Source organism: Patella vulgata, chromosome 3 (genome assembly GCF_932274485.2).
Source record: "Patella vulgata chromosome 3, xgPatVulg1.2, whole genome shotgun sequence".
Taxonomy (NCBI): Eukaryota; Metazoa; Mollusca; class Gastropoda; family Patellidae; genus Patella; species Patella vulgata.
In genome coordinates, this window is record NC_065881.2 from 16716966 (window position 1) to 16737515 (window position 20550).

The 20550-nt window shown below is 36.1% G+C and overlaps 2 protein-coding genes across 2 annotated transcripts; both read right to left on the reverse strand.

Annotated features, from left to right (window-relative positions):
• Nucleotides 1-298: 298 nt before the first annotated feature.
• Nucleotides 299-9181, reverse strand: LOC130012280 (galactocerebrosidase-like). The gene is made up of 9 exons (XM_056099762.1): nucleotides 9040-9181; nucleotides 7791-7930; nucleotides 6439-6528; nucleotides 5205-5288; nucleotides 4086-4227; nucleotides 3332-3509; nucleotides 1471-1640; nucleotides 771-844; nucleotides 299-538 (listed from the first exon to the last, which is right to left on the reverse strand). The coding sequence occupies exons 1-9, from the start codon at nucleotides 9179-9181 to the stop codon at nucleotides 320-322; spliced, it is 1239 nt and encodes a 412-aa protein (XP_055955737.1). The 3' UTR covers nucleotides 299-319.
• A 216-nt stretch (nucleotides 9182-9397) lies between these two features.
• On the reverse strand, nucleotides 9398-16505 carry LOC126815863 (galactocerebrosidase). The gene is made up of 9 exons (XM_056100007.1): nucleotides 16356-16505; nucleotides 14705-14773; nucleotides 14294-14357; nucleotides 13492-13580; nucleotides 12797-12961; nucleotides 12085-12123; nucleotides 11498-11631; nucleotides 10663-10762; nucleotides 9398-9488 (listed from the first exon to the last, which is right to left on the reverse strand). The coding sequence occupies exons 1-9, from the start codon at nucleotides 16503-16505 to the stop codon at nucleotides 9447-9449; spliced, it is 852 nt and encodes a 283-aa protein (XP_055955982.1). The 3' UTR covers nucleotides 9398-9446.
• Between the last annotated feature and the right edge of the window lie 4045 nt (nucleotides 16506-20550).

Here is a 20550-nt window from a genome sequence, read left to right on the forward strand (position 1 = left end):
GGTCTGTCCGTCGTGATTTAGTTTCCGGAGCATATCTTATAAACCGTTCAAGATATCTTTATGAAACTTTGTACACACATCAACCTATTACAGTAGTTGTGGCTTAAAATGTTTTACTTTATTTTAAAGAAATCTAAATAGTTATGTAAAGCAGTAATTTGTTGCAGGTGCATTGCATAAACCATAGGGCATATCCAAGACTTAAAAACACTTCAGTCATGCCTTTTTTGGTTCCCTACATCAAAGTTGTTTTTGTCCTCCTTATGTATATATTCTACAACAAAAATGATTTTAAAAGTTATATTTACTAAATTTATTTCTATAAATTGTCAGCTATAAAAAATAATTTTGTATCTTTTAATATTTTTACTTGTTTCATTCTCTTTATGCCACTGTCTACATTCATTATTTTTAGGTTATCAAAATCTGCCAGTCCAAATGATGATGTTCCAAGTCCAGCAAATCCATCCTTCGCTGTGCCAGTTATATTTTGTGTAATAACAGTCTGTCCATTAATCATTGTTGTTGCCACCTGGCCCTAGAATTTAAAAAACAAATAATGCTATGAAACCAATATATAAAAAAGACCAAATTTAATACAAACCAAAGTTAATACTAGCACCCACCTTGATCAGGCCATTCGGTGGAGAAAAATAAAACGTTAAACCCTATTTCATTTCAATTAATACTAGCAAAAACCATAATAACATAAGACTGTTAGATAGCTTATCTGTCGAAAAGTCGTAATCAAAATTGTATTTTTAACTTACATGTACAGCTAAAGAAAGTTTATTCCATTCTTTAAACCCAGTAAAACTTCCTTTGAAAACTACCTGAGTTTGTGCTGAAGATTAAAAAAGTATATCAATAGGCATTCAAAATATAGAGTAAAAAAACCCAAAGACTCAAACCTTTAATAATTTTGTATCACCAAGAAATAAATTTGTCATTGAAGGACTGTTTGCAGCAAGAAAATGTAAGAAAACATTTATTGAATATGCCCCCAAAAATTCCATATTTTAACATGCTGGATTCATAACTAGAATCTGTGGAACAGGCAACAAAAATCGTGACACTGTGTTAAACGCTACTTCATTTTCCTTCTTTCTAGGGGTTTCTATAAGGAATTGCAAGGTGGTACATATAAGAAAATCTGAATAGCTCAGATGTGCTTATAAACTTTTTGTCAGCACAAACTGGAGCAAAATATGCATATGGGGGCAAATCGCTGGGCCAATGAGAACCTGTTTAACAAGCTGACAAAGGATATCGTAAAAATTATAGTAAATAAATAGACTGTATGACAGTATGAAAAATTAACTTATTATTTTGTAAATTGGAGTTTTTTGGTGGTTGGGATAATGTAGCTGATGAAATTAAATGTTTTATTCAGGTTCAAATATGCCGAGATAGAGAGAGCTCAGACCCTCCTAACTAAAATATCCTGCGTTTGCCACTGAGTAAACCTACCTAAATCATTGGAGAGTTTAATTGTATTTGTAGAAGGGAATATAAAGAAATAAACTCCTTCAGCTTCAAATGCCTGACATCCACCTTGAGTTACACGGGCAGCTATAAATGCACCATCTGTATTATTGACATTACCAATTCTTACATCACATTCTATGTATATATCAGCCCTAGAAATAACATATTATATTATTATTATAGCATATTTATTGTGTGGGGGGTTGGATGGCTGAATGGTTAGCGTGCGCGCGCTGTAGTTGAGTCGACTGGCGTGGTTTCGAATCCCCGGTTGTACGTGGCAAGGAGTAGGGTCGCCTGTCCAACCTCGTGGGTTTTCTCCGGGTCCTCCGGTTTCCTCCCACTGCTAAAGACCCCTACGCGCAAGCAAATTATGTAAATAAAGTTAAACCATATGTTAGTCCCGAAATGACCTAGTTTGTGTCGAGTGGACGTTAAACCCCATTTCTCTCTCTCTCTCTATTTATTGTGCGCCCTTTCATATAACATGTTCAGGGGCACTTTACAAAGTGACAATGTAATCATAAATAAACAACAAGATTATGGACATGTTAACAATTGTATACAGAGTCAGTTAAAAGCCTGATTAAATAAATGTGTTTTAAGTTGTTTCTTTTGAAAGAATATAGAGATGTACAGCATCTTAAACTAAATGGTAGATTATTCCATAAAACAGGTGCTTGATAATTAAAAGAGCACTGACTATAAGAGACTAGTTGATCAGTTTTGGGATTTAAAAGTACATAGTTTATCTGATGTACGTACATAAATAGCCTATAGATTATTATATCACATTCTCTATAAAGATCAGCCCATACAGATGGTGAGGCCATTCACAAATCATCATATATTTACTTTAAATTACACAGCTTATAATCTGCTATATATACCAGGATGTAAGAGAGAGAGAGAGAGAGAAATGGGGTCTAACGGCCACTCTACACAAACTAGGTCATTTCGGGACTAACATATGGTTCAATTTTTATTTCAATAATTGGCTTGTGCGTAGGGGTCTTTAGTAATGGGAGGAAACCGGAGGACCCGGAGAAAATCCATGAGGTTGGACAAGCGACCCAGCTCCTTGTCACGTACAACTGGCGAATCGAAACCACACCAGTTAAATCAATGGCAGACCTTATGATACAGCGCGCACACGCCATTCAGCCATCCAGCAATCCCCCCCCCCTCCCTTGACAGTTGAATTTTATTACAGAGAAAGGGTGTTTAATGTTCACACGGAACAAACTAGGTTATTTTAGGGACTTACATTTTGTACAGTTTATTTTAATACATCACTCGTGCAACTACATGTAGTATCATATTGTTTTATATTGTATATCATTGTGCTCTGAAACCTTATGTTTTAGTAGACGCAAGTTGTCTCCCTTATGTTGTAGTTCTTCTGCCTTTTTCAGTACCCATAATAAAGATAGGGATTGGAATTCTAATATGGAGAATGATTGTGTTTTTCCTTTTTACCCCAGGAACCAAGGAACCACCAAGGGTCCGATTATAACATGGTGGAGATGCAAAGCGTCCTAAGCCCTAAGTGCATCATATTCCGTATGTTTTTAACAAAACTTTGCATTTTATCATCAGCTGTTGGTGACAGTGTGCAAGGGCATAAGTGCTCCATTAGTTAATTGATTTTGCCGTATTTCATTTGATGAAACTTTATCAATTTACCACCAGGAGGAAACCCTACCCTGTGTCACATACAAGCTTGGGATCAAAACCATGCTACTTGACTCAATGATAGACCTTATGATATAAAGTGCATGTTGTGATAAACAACAACTCGACCACCCAATTGTGCTAGTAAACAAAACAATAAGTTACCCACCAACTATGGTTTCCTATAACAGCCACAGGAAAATCTATAGTAAATGGGCACCAGTGTAAAGGGTCCTCCAGTACAGTTTGTCGTATAACAATGGAATGGTTGGCATCAGTTGATTTAAAGGTTTCAAATGAACCAGCTTGTGGTACCAGGTTGTAGGGCTCAACACCAGGTTTATAAGCTGCAGAAAGAAATAATCACTTCATATATAGCTATGTGGTTTTATCCAATAACATTAGACCAAGCTAGACTTAAAAGAGTATTTATAAGAAAATCATTCGATCTTCAATCAAGGGGAGTTGGGATGGCATAGTCGTCTAGAGTGTCGTGCTCCAAGCTATAGCTGCTGGTCACCTCTGGCTTACGGTTGTGGTTGTGAGTGTATATGGCATGGAGATAGGGTGCTTTTTCTCAACCTTGGGGTTTACTCCGTCTACTCCTGTTTCCTCCCACAGAAAAGACCCCTGCGCGTTTGCTAAGATAATAAAAATAAGACAACTTGTCTGCAATATCACCATCGGTGGAAATGGACGTCAAACACAAATAGAAGAAGAATCTTCTATCAAAATTAAGGTGTAATGAAGCAATGCATTTAGTTAACCAGAATATTTTTATGAGCCCTAAAATTTTGGCGCACATTAATTTCCTTTGTACACATGTTGCATAATTTGTGTGTGCATGTACATGCACATAGCTAAAGAGGAAATGTGGGATCATATTAACAAAGGGATATCACAAAGTGATAAAAATATCTCACATTCAAAGTTATCAGAATAAGGTAGTGGAAATTCAGCTGAAGCTGGTGGTGATGGGAAACTTCCCTTGACTCCAGTATTAATAGTAGTTAATGTCCATACTTCATCTACACCAATATCTAACTGACCCTGACCATTAGTTAACTGAAATAAACAAAGTTTGAAACAGTTTGCGTTTTTCGAACATTATCTAATTAACCTTGACCATTAGTTAACTAAAATATTGTCTGTACTTCAGATTATCTACTGGGTAACTGAAATAAACCAAGCCTAATGCCACTGATTGGTATTAGAATTTTTCGAACAATATCTAGTTTCATTGCTTAGTCCACACTAAAATGTACTTGAACTGATTATTTAACAGCTAATTTAGAAAATAAAACCAAAATATCAATGGTCGTTAACCTCCCAGATTGGATTCAATTAGATTAAAAGAGACAGGTCCAAAGATTGTATATAGCATTGATTTGTTTATAAAGTTTGCAGAGAGTGCCAATGATGCAATCTTTGTACATACTGAATAGTATCGAACCATTTCTGGACTGTTAATTCAAATTTCCCAATAATGTAGTTTACAAGGGATTCAAAATCCTCCAAATGGCTATCAGCAGCTTTAATAAGGTCATTTTGAGACAAATAAAATGAAATGAAATGGGGTTTAACCTCCTACTGTTCTGCTCCGAACTGGGCTAATGAAGACGGGCATACACCATACAGTGTGCTATAAGGGTAAGTTTGCTCGGACAGCAGCACTACGACCTACTCTTATATTGAATTCTAACTGTCAAAGGATCTTTTACGTGCACGCCAATGTGTACACGGGACCTCGATTTTTGTCCTATCCGAACAACTAGACAGCTGTCCCTGTCAGCCCTCTGTCCTACATTACTGACAAGGGGAAACCACGCTGGAAAATCTGGATGAACTTTCTCGGCCACTGCAGGGATCAAACCCAAGACCTTCAGGCTAGCGAGCCAGCGTCTTACCCACTTAGCCACTGTGATCCTCATTTCGAGACAATTTTAGGTAAAGGCAAGGAAGGCCACAATCAGTCACCAATAGTTCTCTCATGCATACTAAGATTTAAAAATTCAGGATCAATTTCCTTTCTGATTACTTACAATTATAGGCGATTTTTTAATAAATAAGTTATCGTCTGAATGACCTGGTCGGCTATACCATGTATTTAATTGTGTTATTCCTGCCTAGAAAATATAACAAATCATTGAAAATTATTGAAATCTTTTTGGAAATGGGTAAAATATGACAGATTTACTGTGTTTAGATACACCTGTCTAAAAATATAAAATAAAATTGGGAAATAAAATTAATGAAAATTGTTGAATTTTGTTTGGGAAACTGGTAAAATTTGACAGTTTCCTCAGAAATACGAGTATTGCACAAACTGTTTATCAGGAATGTATCCTTTAATATTTCACTTAGATCGGAATGGAATGGGGTTTAATATCTTGTCATCACAAAACTTTGGTTATAATGAGATGAATATATGGTTATCTGTTCAAAGGCCATATGTACAATGATAATGGAAATTTTTTGTTCGGACAGCGGAGTTCCCACCTACTGGTCATTGGTTTCTAACTGTCAAGCAAGGACTTTTTTACTACACTAACACAACTTGTCATAAAAATAAATATGATTTTGAAATTTAATTTGGCAATAAAATACGAAAACATAAACACTAAGAATATCTTGTCTGTCACCTTTGTCAGTAATAATAAATAAGTGAAACGACAGTTGCACCTGTCCGTAATTGAATCTATAGTCCCACCTGTCTGTAATTGAACCGGTAGCTTTCACATATCAGTAACAATAGCTAATTGGATTGATACTTTCACATATCAGTAACAATAGCTAATTGGACTGGAATGATACTTTCACATATCAGTAACAATAGCTAATTGGAATGATACTTTCACATATCAGTAACAATAGCTAATTGGAATGATACTTTCACATATCAGTAAAAATAGCTAACTGGATTGATACTTTCACATATCAGTAACAATAGCTAATTGGATTGATACTTTCACCTATCAGTAACAATAGCTAATTGGATTTATACTTTCACATATCAGTAATAGAACCAGTAGATTCCCCAGTCAATCATAATAGCTAATTGAACCAATAGTTTCACCTGTTAATGATAGCTAATTGAACCAATAGTTTCACCTGTCAATGATGGCTAATTGAACTAATAGTTTCACCTTTCAATAAAAGCTAATTGAACAAATAGTTTCATCTGCCAATAACAGGTAAATGAACAATAGTTTCAGTAGGATTTCAGAAAGTGGACGTACTAGTCTGAACATAATTCAGAAGAAAAAAGCTACTTACAAAACTACCTTTTAAATCTATGAGTAATTGCTGTGGTATTACTGTATAATTTGGTGAGAATCTATTCGCATATAATGAACCACTACAACTCTATATAATAAAAGATAAATACAATGTATAATGTAAATACTATCCATTTGTATAGGAAAGAGAGAGCTGGGATTAAACGTCCACTTTTCTAGTTCATCTCGGGACTAACATCTGGTTCAATTTTATTTTAATATTTCGCTTGCGTGTAGCGGTCTTGTCAGTGGTGCAGGGCTGAGGACCTGGCAAGGGATAGTATAGTGATTCGGATGGGATGGAAAACTGAGATCCCATGTACACATTGGTATGCACTTTAAAGATCCCTTGGCAGATGGATTTGATATAAGAGTAGGCCGTAGAGTCGCTGCCCGGGCGTGTGCCTGTCTTCATTAGCCCAGTCGGAGCAGAACAGTAGGACATTAAACCCTATTTCATTTTGTTTTCATTTTGAAACAAACATAATATGGCAATTATCATTTCTATGGTTACATGAATAATTTTTCTTGGACCATTTTTTTTTATCTACTCTAGTACTCTGCTTTAATTTCTGGATTATGTAAAATCCTGATGCATTTCCTATGTCAATGCATGGGATACCATGAGTCAAAAAAGACCAAGGATTCTGTTACTTGTACAACAAAGTGTACACCGGTGTACCTTGCTTTTTTACCGTTCCCTCCATACGACAAGGCATACTTTTCTTGTCGACCCCGCTGGTGCCACTCCTGAAATGTGAAGGTCGGGCTTAAACAAACACAAACCTTTTTTCCAGCCCAGGGACATTCTAATCGAGATAACAGCAATACCATGAATTTAAAGCTTTATGTATGATAACCAAGATATCTTTAGATGTACTCCTAGTTTTTAAAGTCTATTGTTTGTGGTATTTTTGTTTAGCAGTCTTTTAGGGGACAATTACACCGGTGATAAAGTGGAAGAATTGAATTCTGCTTATATAGTGAGGATCACGGTAGCTAAATGGGTAAGATGCTGGCTCACTAGCCTGGAGGTCTGGTGTTCCCCCTTGTCAGTAACGCAGGGCGGAGGGCCTGACAAGGACTGCTATCCTAGTCCTTCGGAAGGTACGAAAAACCAAGGCCCTGTGTACACATTGGCGTGCACGTACAAGATCCCTTGACAGTTGGAATTCGATATAAGAGTAGGCCGTAGTGCCGCTGTCCGGGTAAAATTTCCCTCATAGTACACTGTATAGCGTATGCCCGTCTTCATTTGCCCAGTTCGGAGCAGAACAGTAGGACGTTAAACCCCATTTCATTTCAGTTGTTTATATAGTAGCTGTGTAAAAGAAGATATGTGTAACTCACCATTGTTTCAATAATAATTGTAATATTTTTTCTGTCTGGACTAATCAGAGCTACATGGCTTCCACCTCCATTAAGTTTTCCTATGCCTGCTCCATGCCGTAAATATTTCCACCCAACAGACGTAAACTGTGTAGTATGAGCTGAAGATATTAAAAATCTAAATGGACTCTTTCAAAATTAATTAGATTATCTAAAGTTTCATGATAGTATCTTGAGATATGAGACAAAACTGGGATGGAACGATGGAGAGAGAGAAATGGGGTTTAATGTCCACTCGACACAAACTAGGTCATTTCGGGGCTAACACATGGTTCAATTTTATTTCAATAATTTGCTTGCGCGTAGGGCTCTTTAGCAGTGAGAGGGAACCGGAGGACCCGGAGAAAACCCACGAGGTTGGACAGGCGACCCTACTCCTTTTCACGTACAACCGGGGAATCGAAACCCCGCCAGTTGACTCAATGACAGACCGTATGATACAGCGTGCACGTGCTAACCATTCGGCCATCCCCCCCCCCCCCAACGGAACGATGGGTATGTGTACAAAATTTCATAAAAACATCTTGAACAGTTTATGGGATATGCTCCAGAAACAAAACCGCAGCAGACAAAGTCCATTCAAAATCCCTCCCTTTACCTTGTTCAGTGCGGGATAATAAAATACCCACTGTTGTATTATTATTACAGCATATTTATAGTGAGCCCTTGCATATCACATGTTTAGGGACACTTTACAAAGGGACAATGTAATCATAAAAAAAACATGATTGTGGACATGTTAATAGTAGTATACAGATTCAATTAAACATACATTATGCAAGAGCTAAATCTACCTATTGCAGGTCTTTCTTTAGGTCTGAAATGTTATCTAAATTATTAATTAGACATTAATTAACTTATCCAGACCATAATCAACTCTTGATGTCATCGCTAGCCTGCGATATTTACTAGATTAGGATCTGATTTGCTGCTTAACTTTCATTCATGATTTAATCATGAAATTAATAATCGAGACTATGGTTTTTATCGTACCGAATTAAGTAATGTTGATCGAGGCTAGGTCAAAAATTCAATCACTAAATTCTCGGTTCAGAGTGGATCAATTTGACTGAAATTTTCAGCAAATTCCATTTACATTATTTAGTTTTTAACTATTATAGTGAGACCTGCCAGCTCTTTATCTAATCTCCAATAATGTATCTTTAAAAGCCTGTTGAAATAAAAGTGTTTTAAAGTACAGTAGGCCTACCTGTTGCCCATATCGGTGATTCTACAACATAGTACCCTGACCAAGGTTCACTGGCTGTCATCAGTCCAGCGCCATAAAATGGTAAATAGTCATAATAACTAGTAATAAGGTTCCATGTTATTGTGCTAAAATATATTGTCATTAAACAAATATTTCAAACCTAATTTGAACAAAAGAAAATCTGTATGTTAATGGGTTTTTTTTTTCAAAACTATCAAATTTTGTACACAACTACATTATTTGAAGTCATGATGAATAATTTCCCCAGATGTATAGACAAACTATTTGCATTGCTTATGAATTTCCCACATAGCATTGTGTATGCCGGTCTTTATTAGTCCTGTTAGTGGTGAACACCAGGAGGTTAGACCCCATTTCATTTTTATGCTAATAAATATTATTTCATGTTACCTTGTTATGAATCCATTTAAATAATTCTGATTCAGTCTCTAGAAATAAAAAAGATAAGTACAAGAAAATCAATAACCTAAATACTAAAAATTTGTAGTGTGATATAACTACTACTTCTATTGTGATATAGCTACTAATCCTATTGTGACATAGCTACTACTCCTATTGTGATATAGCTACACTCCTATTGTGATATAGCTACTACTCCTATTGTGATATAGCTACTGTTCCTATTGTGATATAGCTACTACTCCTACTGTGATATAGCTACTACTCCCATTGTGATATACCCACTACTCCTATTGTGATATACCCACTACTCCTATTGTGATATACGCACTACTCCTATTGTGATATACCTACTACTCCTATTGTGATACGCACTACTCCTATTGTGATATAGCTACCACTCCCATTGTGATATAGTTACCACTCCCATTGTGATATACCCACTACTCCTATTTTGTTAGGTGTTCGATCCCTGCATTGGCCGAGAAAGTTCATCCAGATTTTCTGGTGTGGTTCTCCCTTGTCAGTGACGCAGGACATAGGGCCTGACAAGGACAGCTGTTTAGTCATTTGGATGGTACGAAAAACCTCTGTCCCGTGTACACATTGGCGTGCACGTAAAAGATCCCTTGGCAGTTGGAATTCGATATAAGAGTATGCCGTAGTGCCGCTGGCCAGGCAAAATGCCCGTCTTCATTATCCCAGTTCGAAGAAGAATAGTAGGACGTTAAACCCATTTCATTTCATGTCATTTATTTGTTATACCCACTACTTCTATCTTGTTATACCACTTTATTTCTTCTTTTTTTAAAACAACTTTTAGTTACGTATATGTTTACATGTTACATACATTCATATTTGAAAAATAAATAAAATGCATTTCTAAGATAAAATGGGTGATTTATGTATATAGAATATAAATCCATAAATAGTGAATGGGTGTGCAGTAGGTTAAGAGATCTATTAATTCATAAACAGATATTCCCATTTATTTATATATAGTTCTGGAGATATTTCAATCTCCAGTTTATTATGAAACTTTTTATACCGTACTAATTCATATATCAACCACTTACTAACAATGATTCAACATATAAGCATATAGAGCCATATCAGAATAAAATATTGCCTGAGTTGTGGCAAACTGCCTGCCCCTGTGTGTGTGGTTGCTATAATCATCCTATCCACAGGACTATTACATACCTTAGCCAAACATGAACCTCCAACAGAATCTTCTGATGCCCATAACTGTTTACCAGTTTTAAGGGCTATATCTGTACTATATGTATTAGGATAATGGCAGCTAAAATTGATAAAGGCAGCTAAACAAATAATGGCAGTTAAATTAGATAATGGCAGCTAAACAGATAATGGCAGTTAAATTAGATAATGGCAGCTAAACAGATAATGACATTTAACATAGCTAAAATAGATAATTGCAGAAAATCCTGTCAAATCGATCCTACAAAGCTCTTCATGATTTTCTTACCTGGTTATCTCTGTCGGTGGTGCAAGATGGAGGACCTGGCAAGGAAATGAAATGGGGTTTAACATCCTACTGTTCTGCTCCTATACGGGGCTATGGCTGACTCTTATATTGAATTCCAACTGCCAAGGGATCTTTTACATCACGTGCATGCCAATGTATACACGGGACCTTGGTTTTTGATCTCATCCAAACAATTAGACAGCTGTCCATGTCAGGCCCTCCATCCTGAACCACGTCGGAAATTCCCACTGAACTTTCTTAGCTAATTCAGGGATCGAAAATGTGACCGCCACGCTAACAAGCCAGTATCTTACCCACTTGACCTGGCAAGGAAAAGATACCTAGTTTGGATGGCATGTAAACCAAGCTCCAGCTGTGTAATCGTTGACATGCACGTAAAAGAACCCATAACACTAGCAATTCAATGAAGAATAAGCGTATATCTGTCTTCAATTAACCCGTGGCCGGTTGGTGCAAAAAAAGTAGGACATTAATCCCCATTAACTTCATTTCGTTTCAATTACTAACAATTAAATCGTAAACTCTCACCCAATATAATCAACAGCATTGCTGAGACTAGCATTGTTTAATATATCCTTAGATATAGAATTCCACACAGCATCATCAGCTGCAACTATCCGAACATTGCTTAAACCATTGGCATCCAACAGCTGACGTAAAGTCTGAAAATAAAAAAACGCAAAACACCATAAAGACCCTATTCAAATAAAGACCATACTCAACATAAAGTCCATATTCAAAATAAAGTCAATATTCAAATAAACTCTGTACTCAAAATAAAGACCATATCCAAAATAAATACCACACTCTCAAAATAAATACCACACTCTCAAAATATAGATCATTCTCAAAATAAAGACCACACTCTCAAAATAAAGACCATGGTATGTCATTTTTGGACTAACATATGGTTCAATTTCATTTCACTAATTCACTTGTATGTAGGGGTCTTTAGCAGCGGGAGGAAACCAGAGGACCCGGAGAAAACAAGATTGAAAAGCATTTTTTAAAATTGATCTGGATCAGCTGAACGATTTTTGACATCACAATAAATCAAAAGTTATTTTTAAAACGCAGTGAAAGTGACACTTAGAGGTTCTAATGTTAATACTTACTATAACATAGGTAATATCGTATGGTTTTTCATTCCAAATCTAAAATTCATAAAGGTGAAATGAAAAAATTGAAGTTGGAAAACAATTTAAATAGTCGAAACATCACTCAGTAATAATTGTATTTCACATAATTTTTTCCTGTGTATAACAATGTGTGTACAGACGGTCTAAACCATTGCAAAGCAATAATGAGTAATCTCAGGTTTTTCTTTTTCTCGGGTTATTTTATTGAGTCTTTTATTCCCCAGCATAACCTCAGTCTCGTGCTTTATCCTACACATAACAATTAAAAACAATTATTAGCAGTCTCCCTTTTAATCAATTACAAATACAGTGTCAGTAATTGTTTTCCATAGAACTCTTTAATGTGATCAATTACTAAATGTCTTTCATTCCCCAGCATAACCTCAGTCTCGTGCTTTATCTTACACATAACAATTAAAAACAATTATGAGTAGTCTCGATCCCTTTTAATCAATTACAAATACAGTGTCAGTAATTGTTTTCCATAAAATTCTTTAATGTGATCAATTACTAAATGTCTTTCATTCCCCAGCATAACCTCAGTCTCGCGCTTTATCTTACACGTAACAATTAAAAACAATTATGAGTAGTCTTGACCCCTTTTAATCAATTACAAATACAGTGTCAGTAATTGTTTTCCATAGAATTCTTTAAAGGCTATTTAAACAGGATATTCTATTATACTTACACCAATATAATCAATAGTAAGATTATAATAATGTTTAGCTCCTTGTATCCATTTAATAATATATGTAATTGTCTGAGTTGGATTACTGTAGGGACTTCTTGTACCATCGCCAATCCAACCAGGAAAACCCCAAGGTAGTCCATATAACTTAATATCAGGATTTCTCTATAAGAGTTATTAAAGGTGAGGGGCGAGGGCATTAAAATTCATATAACTTTATATAGATATTAAAGTTGGTGGGTATAAAAAGTCAAAACTTTTATATCCAGATTTTTCTATAATAGGTAGGCAAGTTGGGGGTATAAAGGTTATATAACGTAAAACTAGGCATTCTTGGGTATATCAAAACTCATATAATGTTATAATATTAGGGTTTCTTTGTAATAGATATTTAAGGTGGATGTATAAAAACTCATATAACGTAAAATTAGGAATTCTCTATAATAGGTGGGTGTCTATAAGAACTCCTACTCTAATGGGGTGTTTAGATACAATAAAATCTTATCTTATCTTATAACGTTATACTGGGATTTCTCTATTCAGGGTGTAGTATAAAGACTCATAACGTTATAATAATATTAAGATATCTCTACAAAAGTTGAGAGGATAACAACTCAAGACCCCCTGGTTAGCGAGCCCCTGACTCACAAAACCACCTTGGCTCCCTCTATTCAAAGAAAGTTATTATTGATTACCTTTTTGGCTTCTACCATTAACCACCATTCATAACCTCTCTCATAATTCTCATCCCAACTATTGTGCATGTGAGATGCTTCTGTTCCATCTGTCATAAATACATGGGTAAGTGATAAAGATTATGAACAATAAATATCACTGCCTGACATTACTTAAAGATGCATTATGTAATAGCTAAATCTGCCTATGGCAGGTCTTTATTTTGGCTTCAAATTTGATATAAATGATCATTTAGTTATTTATTCACATGACAAGCCTATAATCAATTCTCTAGACATTTGGATGGCAGAGATTTAAATGGATTGAAACACAATGGCCAAATGGTAGATCGAGGCTTAGTCTTTAATACTATGTTCATTTTAACTTCAAGAGAGATTAAACAAACCATAGTGTATGGGTAGGAGGCATGTAAAAATGGGGTGTGCTGTGTGGTTGTCCATATAGTATATCTGGGGACACCTAAGGGATGGGGGGGGGGGGGGGCACTGTCCAGGCTGGCCACTATTAAAGGGGTCACCATAAATATGTCATTTATTATATTGTATCTGTTTGTGCCAAATAAATCTATCTACATACTGACATAAAAATTGTATTTGTGTGAATGTGATAGGTAATGATCAGAATATGGTCCCATTTCAACGTTGATGCAAGATTAATCCGACACTGCTGACAAGTGAAGGTCTGGCTTGAAAAAAGATGTTCTTGATACATTCTAGTTGAAAGTCAAAACAAAGAAAGCAATTTCTAAATGTCAAAAGCCCAAGTACTATAAATGACTTTCATTACTAAACATAATATTACCTGTACTTTGTGCATCTCCACCAATTTCTACTTTTAATATCTGTAAAGATGCTCCAAAATTTGGCTAGAAAAAACATATTGGTATAAATATTTGGACATTGTTTAATTCAAAGCTATATCCATGTTTAGAGAGAGAGATAAATCAGGTTTAATTTCCATTTGACACAAAATAGGTCATTTCAGGACAATCATATGGTTCAATTTATTTTCAATAATTCGTTCGTGCATTGAAGGAGACCGGACGACTAGGAGTAAATTCATGAGGTTGGCCAGACGATCCTACTCCTTGTCACATACAAGTTGGGAATCAAAACTACTGTACTTGACTCTTTGACAGAACTTATGTTCTAAAGCTGCTGTGTTAGACATTCGGCCACTTGAACCCCTTACATCCATATTAAACAATATTACCTTGAATAAATAATCCAATATTTGACTTCTCTGTTCTTGAGGGTAATTCACTAATAATTTGGATGTTGCCTGAAAAATAAAATATGAATCAATAGGAAATATATTTTCAAATTACCCCTGTTATTTTTACCCTGGATATTTTTACCCTGTGATTACCTCAGATATTTTTACCCTGGGATTACGCCGGATATTTTTATCCTGGATAGTTTTACCCTGTGATACCTTGGATATTTTTACCCTGTGTTTACCTTGGATATTTTTACCCTGGGATTACCTCGGATAATTTTACTCGGTGGTGCCAGGGTTTAAACATGGCACTGACACACAAACCAAGGTGGAGGACCCGGGTCCAGTCCTTTGGAGTTTCTAGCCTCGTTTCTCCTTGTGTTTCTGCCAAGCAAAACATTGCACAGTCATTCAGAAGGGACCAAAAACTGAGGTTCAGTCCGCACACTGGCATGCACGTAAAATAACCCTTGGCAGTTGGAATTAGATGAAGAAGAGCAGGCGGAAATGTCTCTGTCCTGGGAAATATATTGCTCTTAGAAATAGCCATGACCGCACTCTGACTTTGTTCACACTTACTTGAAAGTGAAATGGGTAGATACAAAAATGTCCCCATGCCAATAATGATCGATGCATAATATTGAAGATGAAGTCAACTGCATGAAGATCTACATACCCAAGCCTAGACATAAGGACAGACTTTTTCAGACACAAATAATCACACATTTTTATAATAATATATACAGCGTGTGATTATTTGAGTCTGACAAAGTCAGCGACAAGAGCATATGCGTGAAAATTTGTATTTGAAAAAGTTGGTGACTAGAGTTCCTGACTTGTCTTGACAAATTCTTTGACAGGTACCTACATTTGATCCATATATATATCCATCAATGACAGATAGTTATCTACTCTGTTCTCTAAAGGGGGATCACGGTGGCTAAGTGGGTAAGACGCTAGTTCGCTAGCTTGGAGGTCAGGTGTTCGATCCCTGCATTGGCCGAGAAAGTTCATCCAGATTTTCCGGCGTGGTTTCCCCTTGTCAGTGATGCAGGAAGGAGGGCCTGACAAGGACAGCTGTCTAGTCGTTCGGATGGGACAAAAACCGAGATCCCGTGTACAAATTGGTGTGCACATAAAAGATCCCTTTGCAGTTGGAATTCGATATAAGAGTAGGCTGTAGTGCCGCTGCCGAGGCAAAATTTCCCTCAACGCACACTGAATGGCGTATGCCCGTCTTCATTAGCCCAGTTTAGGAGCAGAACAGTAGGACGTTAAACCCCATTTCATTTCATTTCATTACATTTCATTTCTATTCTCTATAAATTCTATTTAACTTGCACAAAACAATTGTAAAATCTGTCAGTTCGATTGTATTTCAAGCCTAAATCTTGTACTACTTTTAGAGCTATCTCTACCTTTCTTTATCAAAGGTATTATCAAGATTTTCATGTACTATTATATTTTAGTACTTGTTCAATAAACTTCATGTTTATATCATAATTCCATGTAAATATCTATACTATAATTGTCGACAATTGTCGTTATTCTAATATTCTATACTCATGCATTATGTTTGTACTGTATGCTGTCCTAAATGGATTTTTTTTGTGTTTTGAAGTGAAGATACATCAAAAATACTTACCCCTCCACCACTTATAGCGCCTATACCATCAAACTGTCTGCCAAGGCCAACTGAATCATCAAACGTGTACGTCACTCTGTCACCAAGTGTACTTAATATACAGAGAACGAAGGTCAGTATAACACATTGCAGTCCCAATTGCTTCCTCATAACTTTCACTTAATCTTATATATAAATATATATCTATCAATTTAGTTCATAGATACTGTCACATGATACCCTATCCTAATTATAAACAACCTGCGCTTGCCTACTTATCATACAGTCACGGGAAGATATTTATTTGATAAAGTCATCGCTATTATCGCTAATATTTCAGACCTAGAAATTGACACAAATGGGTCGCAACGCACATTATAATGTAATATGAATGTATATATACTGATTTACATTCAATCGTTTCCGTTTTTACTCTAATTTCAAATCAGTTAATTATGTTCGGCGAAATACGCCACAAGCCTCAATCGAATGGCAATCTCTAGCGTCTAGTTATTCCAGTCCACACCGATAGTATTTATTGCGCATGCTCTCCAGATAAGAATATGACTTCGCCGTTTGACATGACTTGTGGAATATGTCTAGCCTCGTTCTTCGAATCCCTTGTTACAAATGACGCTGAAACGCCTTATGGTAAACACGATTCATGTGCGAATGGTAAAATGTTTATTTTGTCTTAAATATTGGACACCAGAAGCCCATCTTTTCCCGATAAGATCACAACATCAATGTTGATTTAAATTAACAAATAATCCGTGTTTTCTATGTCGAAGACTTTGGATGATATTGAGTTAGAGACTTAGCTACTTTAGGGCTAGACAACAAAAAAATACCTATGTTTGCGGTTACTTACACCTGGGACCCCAAAATGGGTCGGTCGGAACCTTTTTTTTGTGTTTGTGGGGTTTAAGATTGAATAGCAATAACTGGTCTAATAAAATAATCTTTTAATAACCTATAGGCATATGTTGGCCCATCTTTATATTCTCAACAAGTAACCAATTGAAATTTTACATAAAAGTCGTTTCTTTTCATACTGGTTGACAAGGACAGCTGTCCAGTCGTTCAGATGGGACGAAAAACCGAGGTCCCGTGTACACATTGGCGTGCACGTAAAAGATCCCTTGACAGTTGGAATTCGATATAAGAGTAGGTCGTAGTGCCGCTGTTTGGGCAAAATTTCCCTCATAGCACACTGTATGGCGTATGCCCGTCTTCATTAGCCCAGTTCGGAGCAGAAAAGTAGGACGTTAAACCCCATTTCATTTTTTCATACTGGTAGGCTACTTAAATCTCGCTTCAGTGACTTACTATTGAAGACCATTCACATCAAATAATATTATTATCCATAGTTATATAGGCCTGTAAATACTCCTAACTTGTTTAAGGTTCTGGCGCGGCTTCCGCGGATGGCCTGACAAGGAGAGTGTCTAGTTGTTCGGATCAGACGAAAAACCGAGTCGCCCTGCTTTGTGTGCGACATTGTTTTTTGTTAGTATTGTTTTATTTATAGTCTGTAGACGCCTATATAGTCGAGACACACCTATATTTAGATATAGGTCACTGTAGTTATGTAATAATAGTGAGGGACTGGATATTTGATAATTATATGAATAGTATGTTGACAGACTCTTTCTAAGTTTTATAATAATATTGCTATCTGCCATATATTATGTCTTTTTAATTAGCATACTATTAGTGAGTTTAAAATATCCCTAACATAACTGATTCAATTCAACTTAATATATTAATGAATAATGAAGAGTGTATAGAACATGTTGGAAGTTTAGTATTGAATGCCTTTAAGAAAAGAGGAATATAAATATAGCCTTGTTAATTGATATGTAACATTAAATAATGACGATTAGATTAATAAGTATCACTCGTCTTGAAAATTATGTTATTTTGTAAGATATGTAGTTAGATATTGTTATGCATAACAATGTGAAATGTTTTTTGTAACTTCCATACTCATGCCTGTATATGTAGTTGAGAATAAACTATTATTATAGTCTATTTTGTTGGAAATGTACCATAGAGTATTATTTTCTCCCTTTACTTACATAATGTTAATATATAGCATGCAATAATAATTTATATGCATATCCTTTGACTTATTAAACGTAACTATGTCAACTTTATTGTAATTCACATTGTATCCAACTGTTAAATAATACTGAATTTATATTGTTGACAATGTATATACTTTGTTTACTTAAGGCGCGTATAGTTTATAATTTTGCATGAGTTGGGAATGAATTCTCTTTATCAGTGCCACCCTGTCTAGGCGGCCAGGCGATGAACGTGTTATCCTGCACTAGTAGCCTGGGCCAGTTGTTCCCACTGGGATATCCGTCTTCAGGGTCGAAGCGAAGCTTTAGTTATTACACCTTTAGTTCTTGAGAAATGCTCTTTGAGCGTAAAGCCTTTAGATGCTTGCATCTAATGAACAGGCACATACTTTAAACGCTTGCGTTTAATGAACAGATACAGCCTTTAACTGATTGCATTTAATGAACAGTATATCTTTTCGCTATTATAAAGAACAGAACATATAACAGAACGGCCTATTTTCGGACCTTTTTATAAATAGTGTAAAAGAGTTTTCCCAGTCCATTAAAACTTACATAATACATGTATGTTACAATGCATAATAAAACTTCATCGTTTTATACAGTTTTGTTCCGTTTCTTCTTCTTCTTCTTCTTCGAGAGACGAACATAGCTTTTCAGCTAGTCCGCTCTCTTCTCTGAAGAAGCTCTACTTTGAAAGGCTTGTTATCGGCCAATAGATCACTGGTGGCAGAGAAATTACCGGGATATGGGTCTTGAGCAACAATTACAGCAGAATTCCCCACACTACCAAGACGCTACACCATTTCGTGGCCAAAGCAGAAAAGAAGCGCGCCACATTTCAGTTTTTCGGGAAGTGAAATTTCTGTGAATGCAACTGCAGCAGTCGGATTGATTAGCTGATTGTGTGACACTATCTTGTGTCTCGGCAACAAATAATTAATTAGCTGTGACACTTTCGTCTAGGCGTTTCTCCGACTTCACGTTGTGAGATCAATTATTTCAATCATCAATTAACTGACTCTGGAACACCGTTTATGTTGTTACTAAGTTTATATAACAAATACAGCAAACTACAAAGTTAAACCATCTCTCTCTCCTATATAAAAATTATGCCTGTAATGCTTCATCTATTAGGGCGGGACAATTATCATTTTTGGGTAAATGTTTCGTATAGACACCGTTTTACATCAACACTATTCTAGTTAATTGTACTAATCCGTGCACGAGATGACTGGTCTATAGTACCCTACTTCTAGCAATGGATACTGACATAACTGTCGGTGAGTTAGTCTAAGATAGTAGTAAAATAATGCAAGCTACTTCATTACCCCAGTTTTCGTCACACATCATGTAGGCAACGAATTTCTATATTAAACAGAACACCTTTCTTAGAATTAAAATAATCCTTATAGTATTACAATTGGAGCTCAGGTTACAAAACCAAAAAAATAAATCTATATATTGGATAACATTCAGATTGCTGTATATTGAAAAGCATGTTTGCGTCGTCTTAATTTCATAAATCTTCTGTTGGGGAAGTTTTTCATGGAAAAACTGGCTTTCAGATTAACAGTCGTTAACTTATAATATTTCCAACACGGTATCTAACAGAGAGAACATCGGAATAACAGACTGTGGGGGTGTTGGGAATGGCCGAATGGTTAGCACGTTTGTGTCGAGAGGACTGTAAACCCCATTTCTCGCTCTCTCACACAGACTGTCGTACTAATGCACAATCGGAATAACGCGTTGACATATCTCCAGTCCGTTAATTATTAACTGTCCGTGAAACACAAGGAACAAGGAGTTTGTCGGACTGTCGTATTGAGGGACGACTGGAACAACGCATTGTCAGATTTGCAGGCCTCCCAAACTTCTATCTAACTCGAGGACCATGATCAACCAATCTGTCCATGAATTCAATAATGGGTGGGCAGAGTACTGATGTGAAGCTTTGGGACAATGAGAGAATGAGCCCTTTTGATTTTCCTTGTTCTCCATCCTTCTATTCCAAAACGTGGGCTTGTCTTGCATGGCAACCGGTTGTTAGATCTTAGATGGTAAGTAACCCGACTGATTATATTTTAGAAACTTTGCGATAAATGCAAATGCTAATAAATGAA

Bases quoted from the DNA above. Each gene is read 5' to 3' on its own strand.
- LOC130012280 (XM_056099762.1), bottom strand. From the start codon at position 9,181: ATGACAATATATTTTAGCACAATAACATGGAACCTTATTACTAGTTAT. The intron at 5,289-6,438 runs GTAAGTAGCTTT...TATATTTTCTAG, and splicing joins TAGATTTAAAAGGTAGTTTT to GCAGGAATAACACAATTAAA. The intron at 4,228-5,204 runs GTAAGTAATCAG...TGTTTATTTCAG, and splicing joins TTAAAAAATCGCCTATAATT to TTAACTAATGGTCAGGGTCA.
- LOC126815863 (XM_056100007.1), bottom strand. From the start codon at position 16,505: ATGAGGAAGCAATTGGGACTGCAATGTGTTATACTGACCTTCGTTCTC. The intron at 13,581-14,293 runs GTAATATTATGT...TATTTATGACAG, and splicing joins TGGAGATGCACAAAGTACAG to ATGGAACAGAAGCATCTCAC. The intron at 9,489-10,662 runs GTATGTAATAGT...TTTTATTTCTAG, and splicing joins GAGGTTCATGTTTGGCTAAG to AGACTGAATCAGAATTATTT.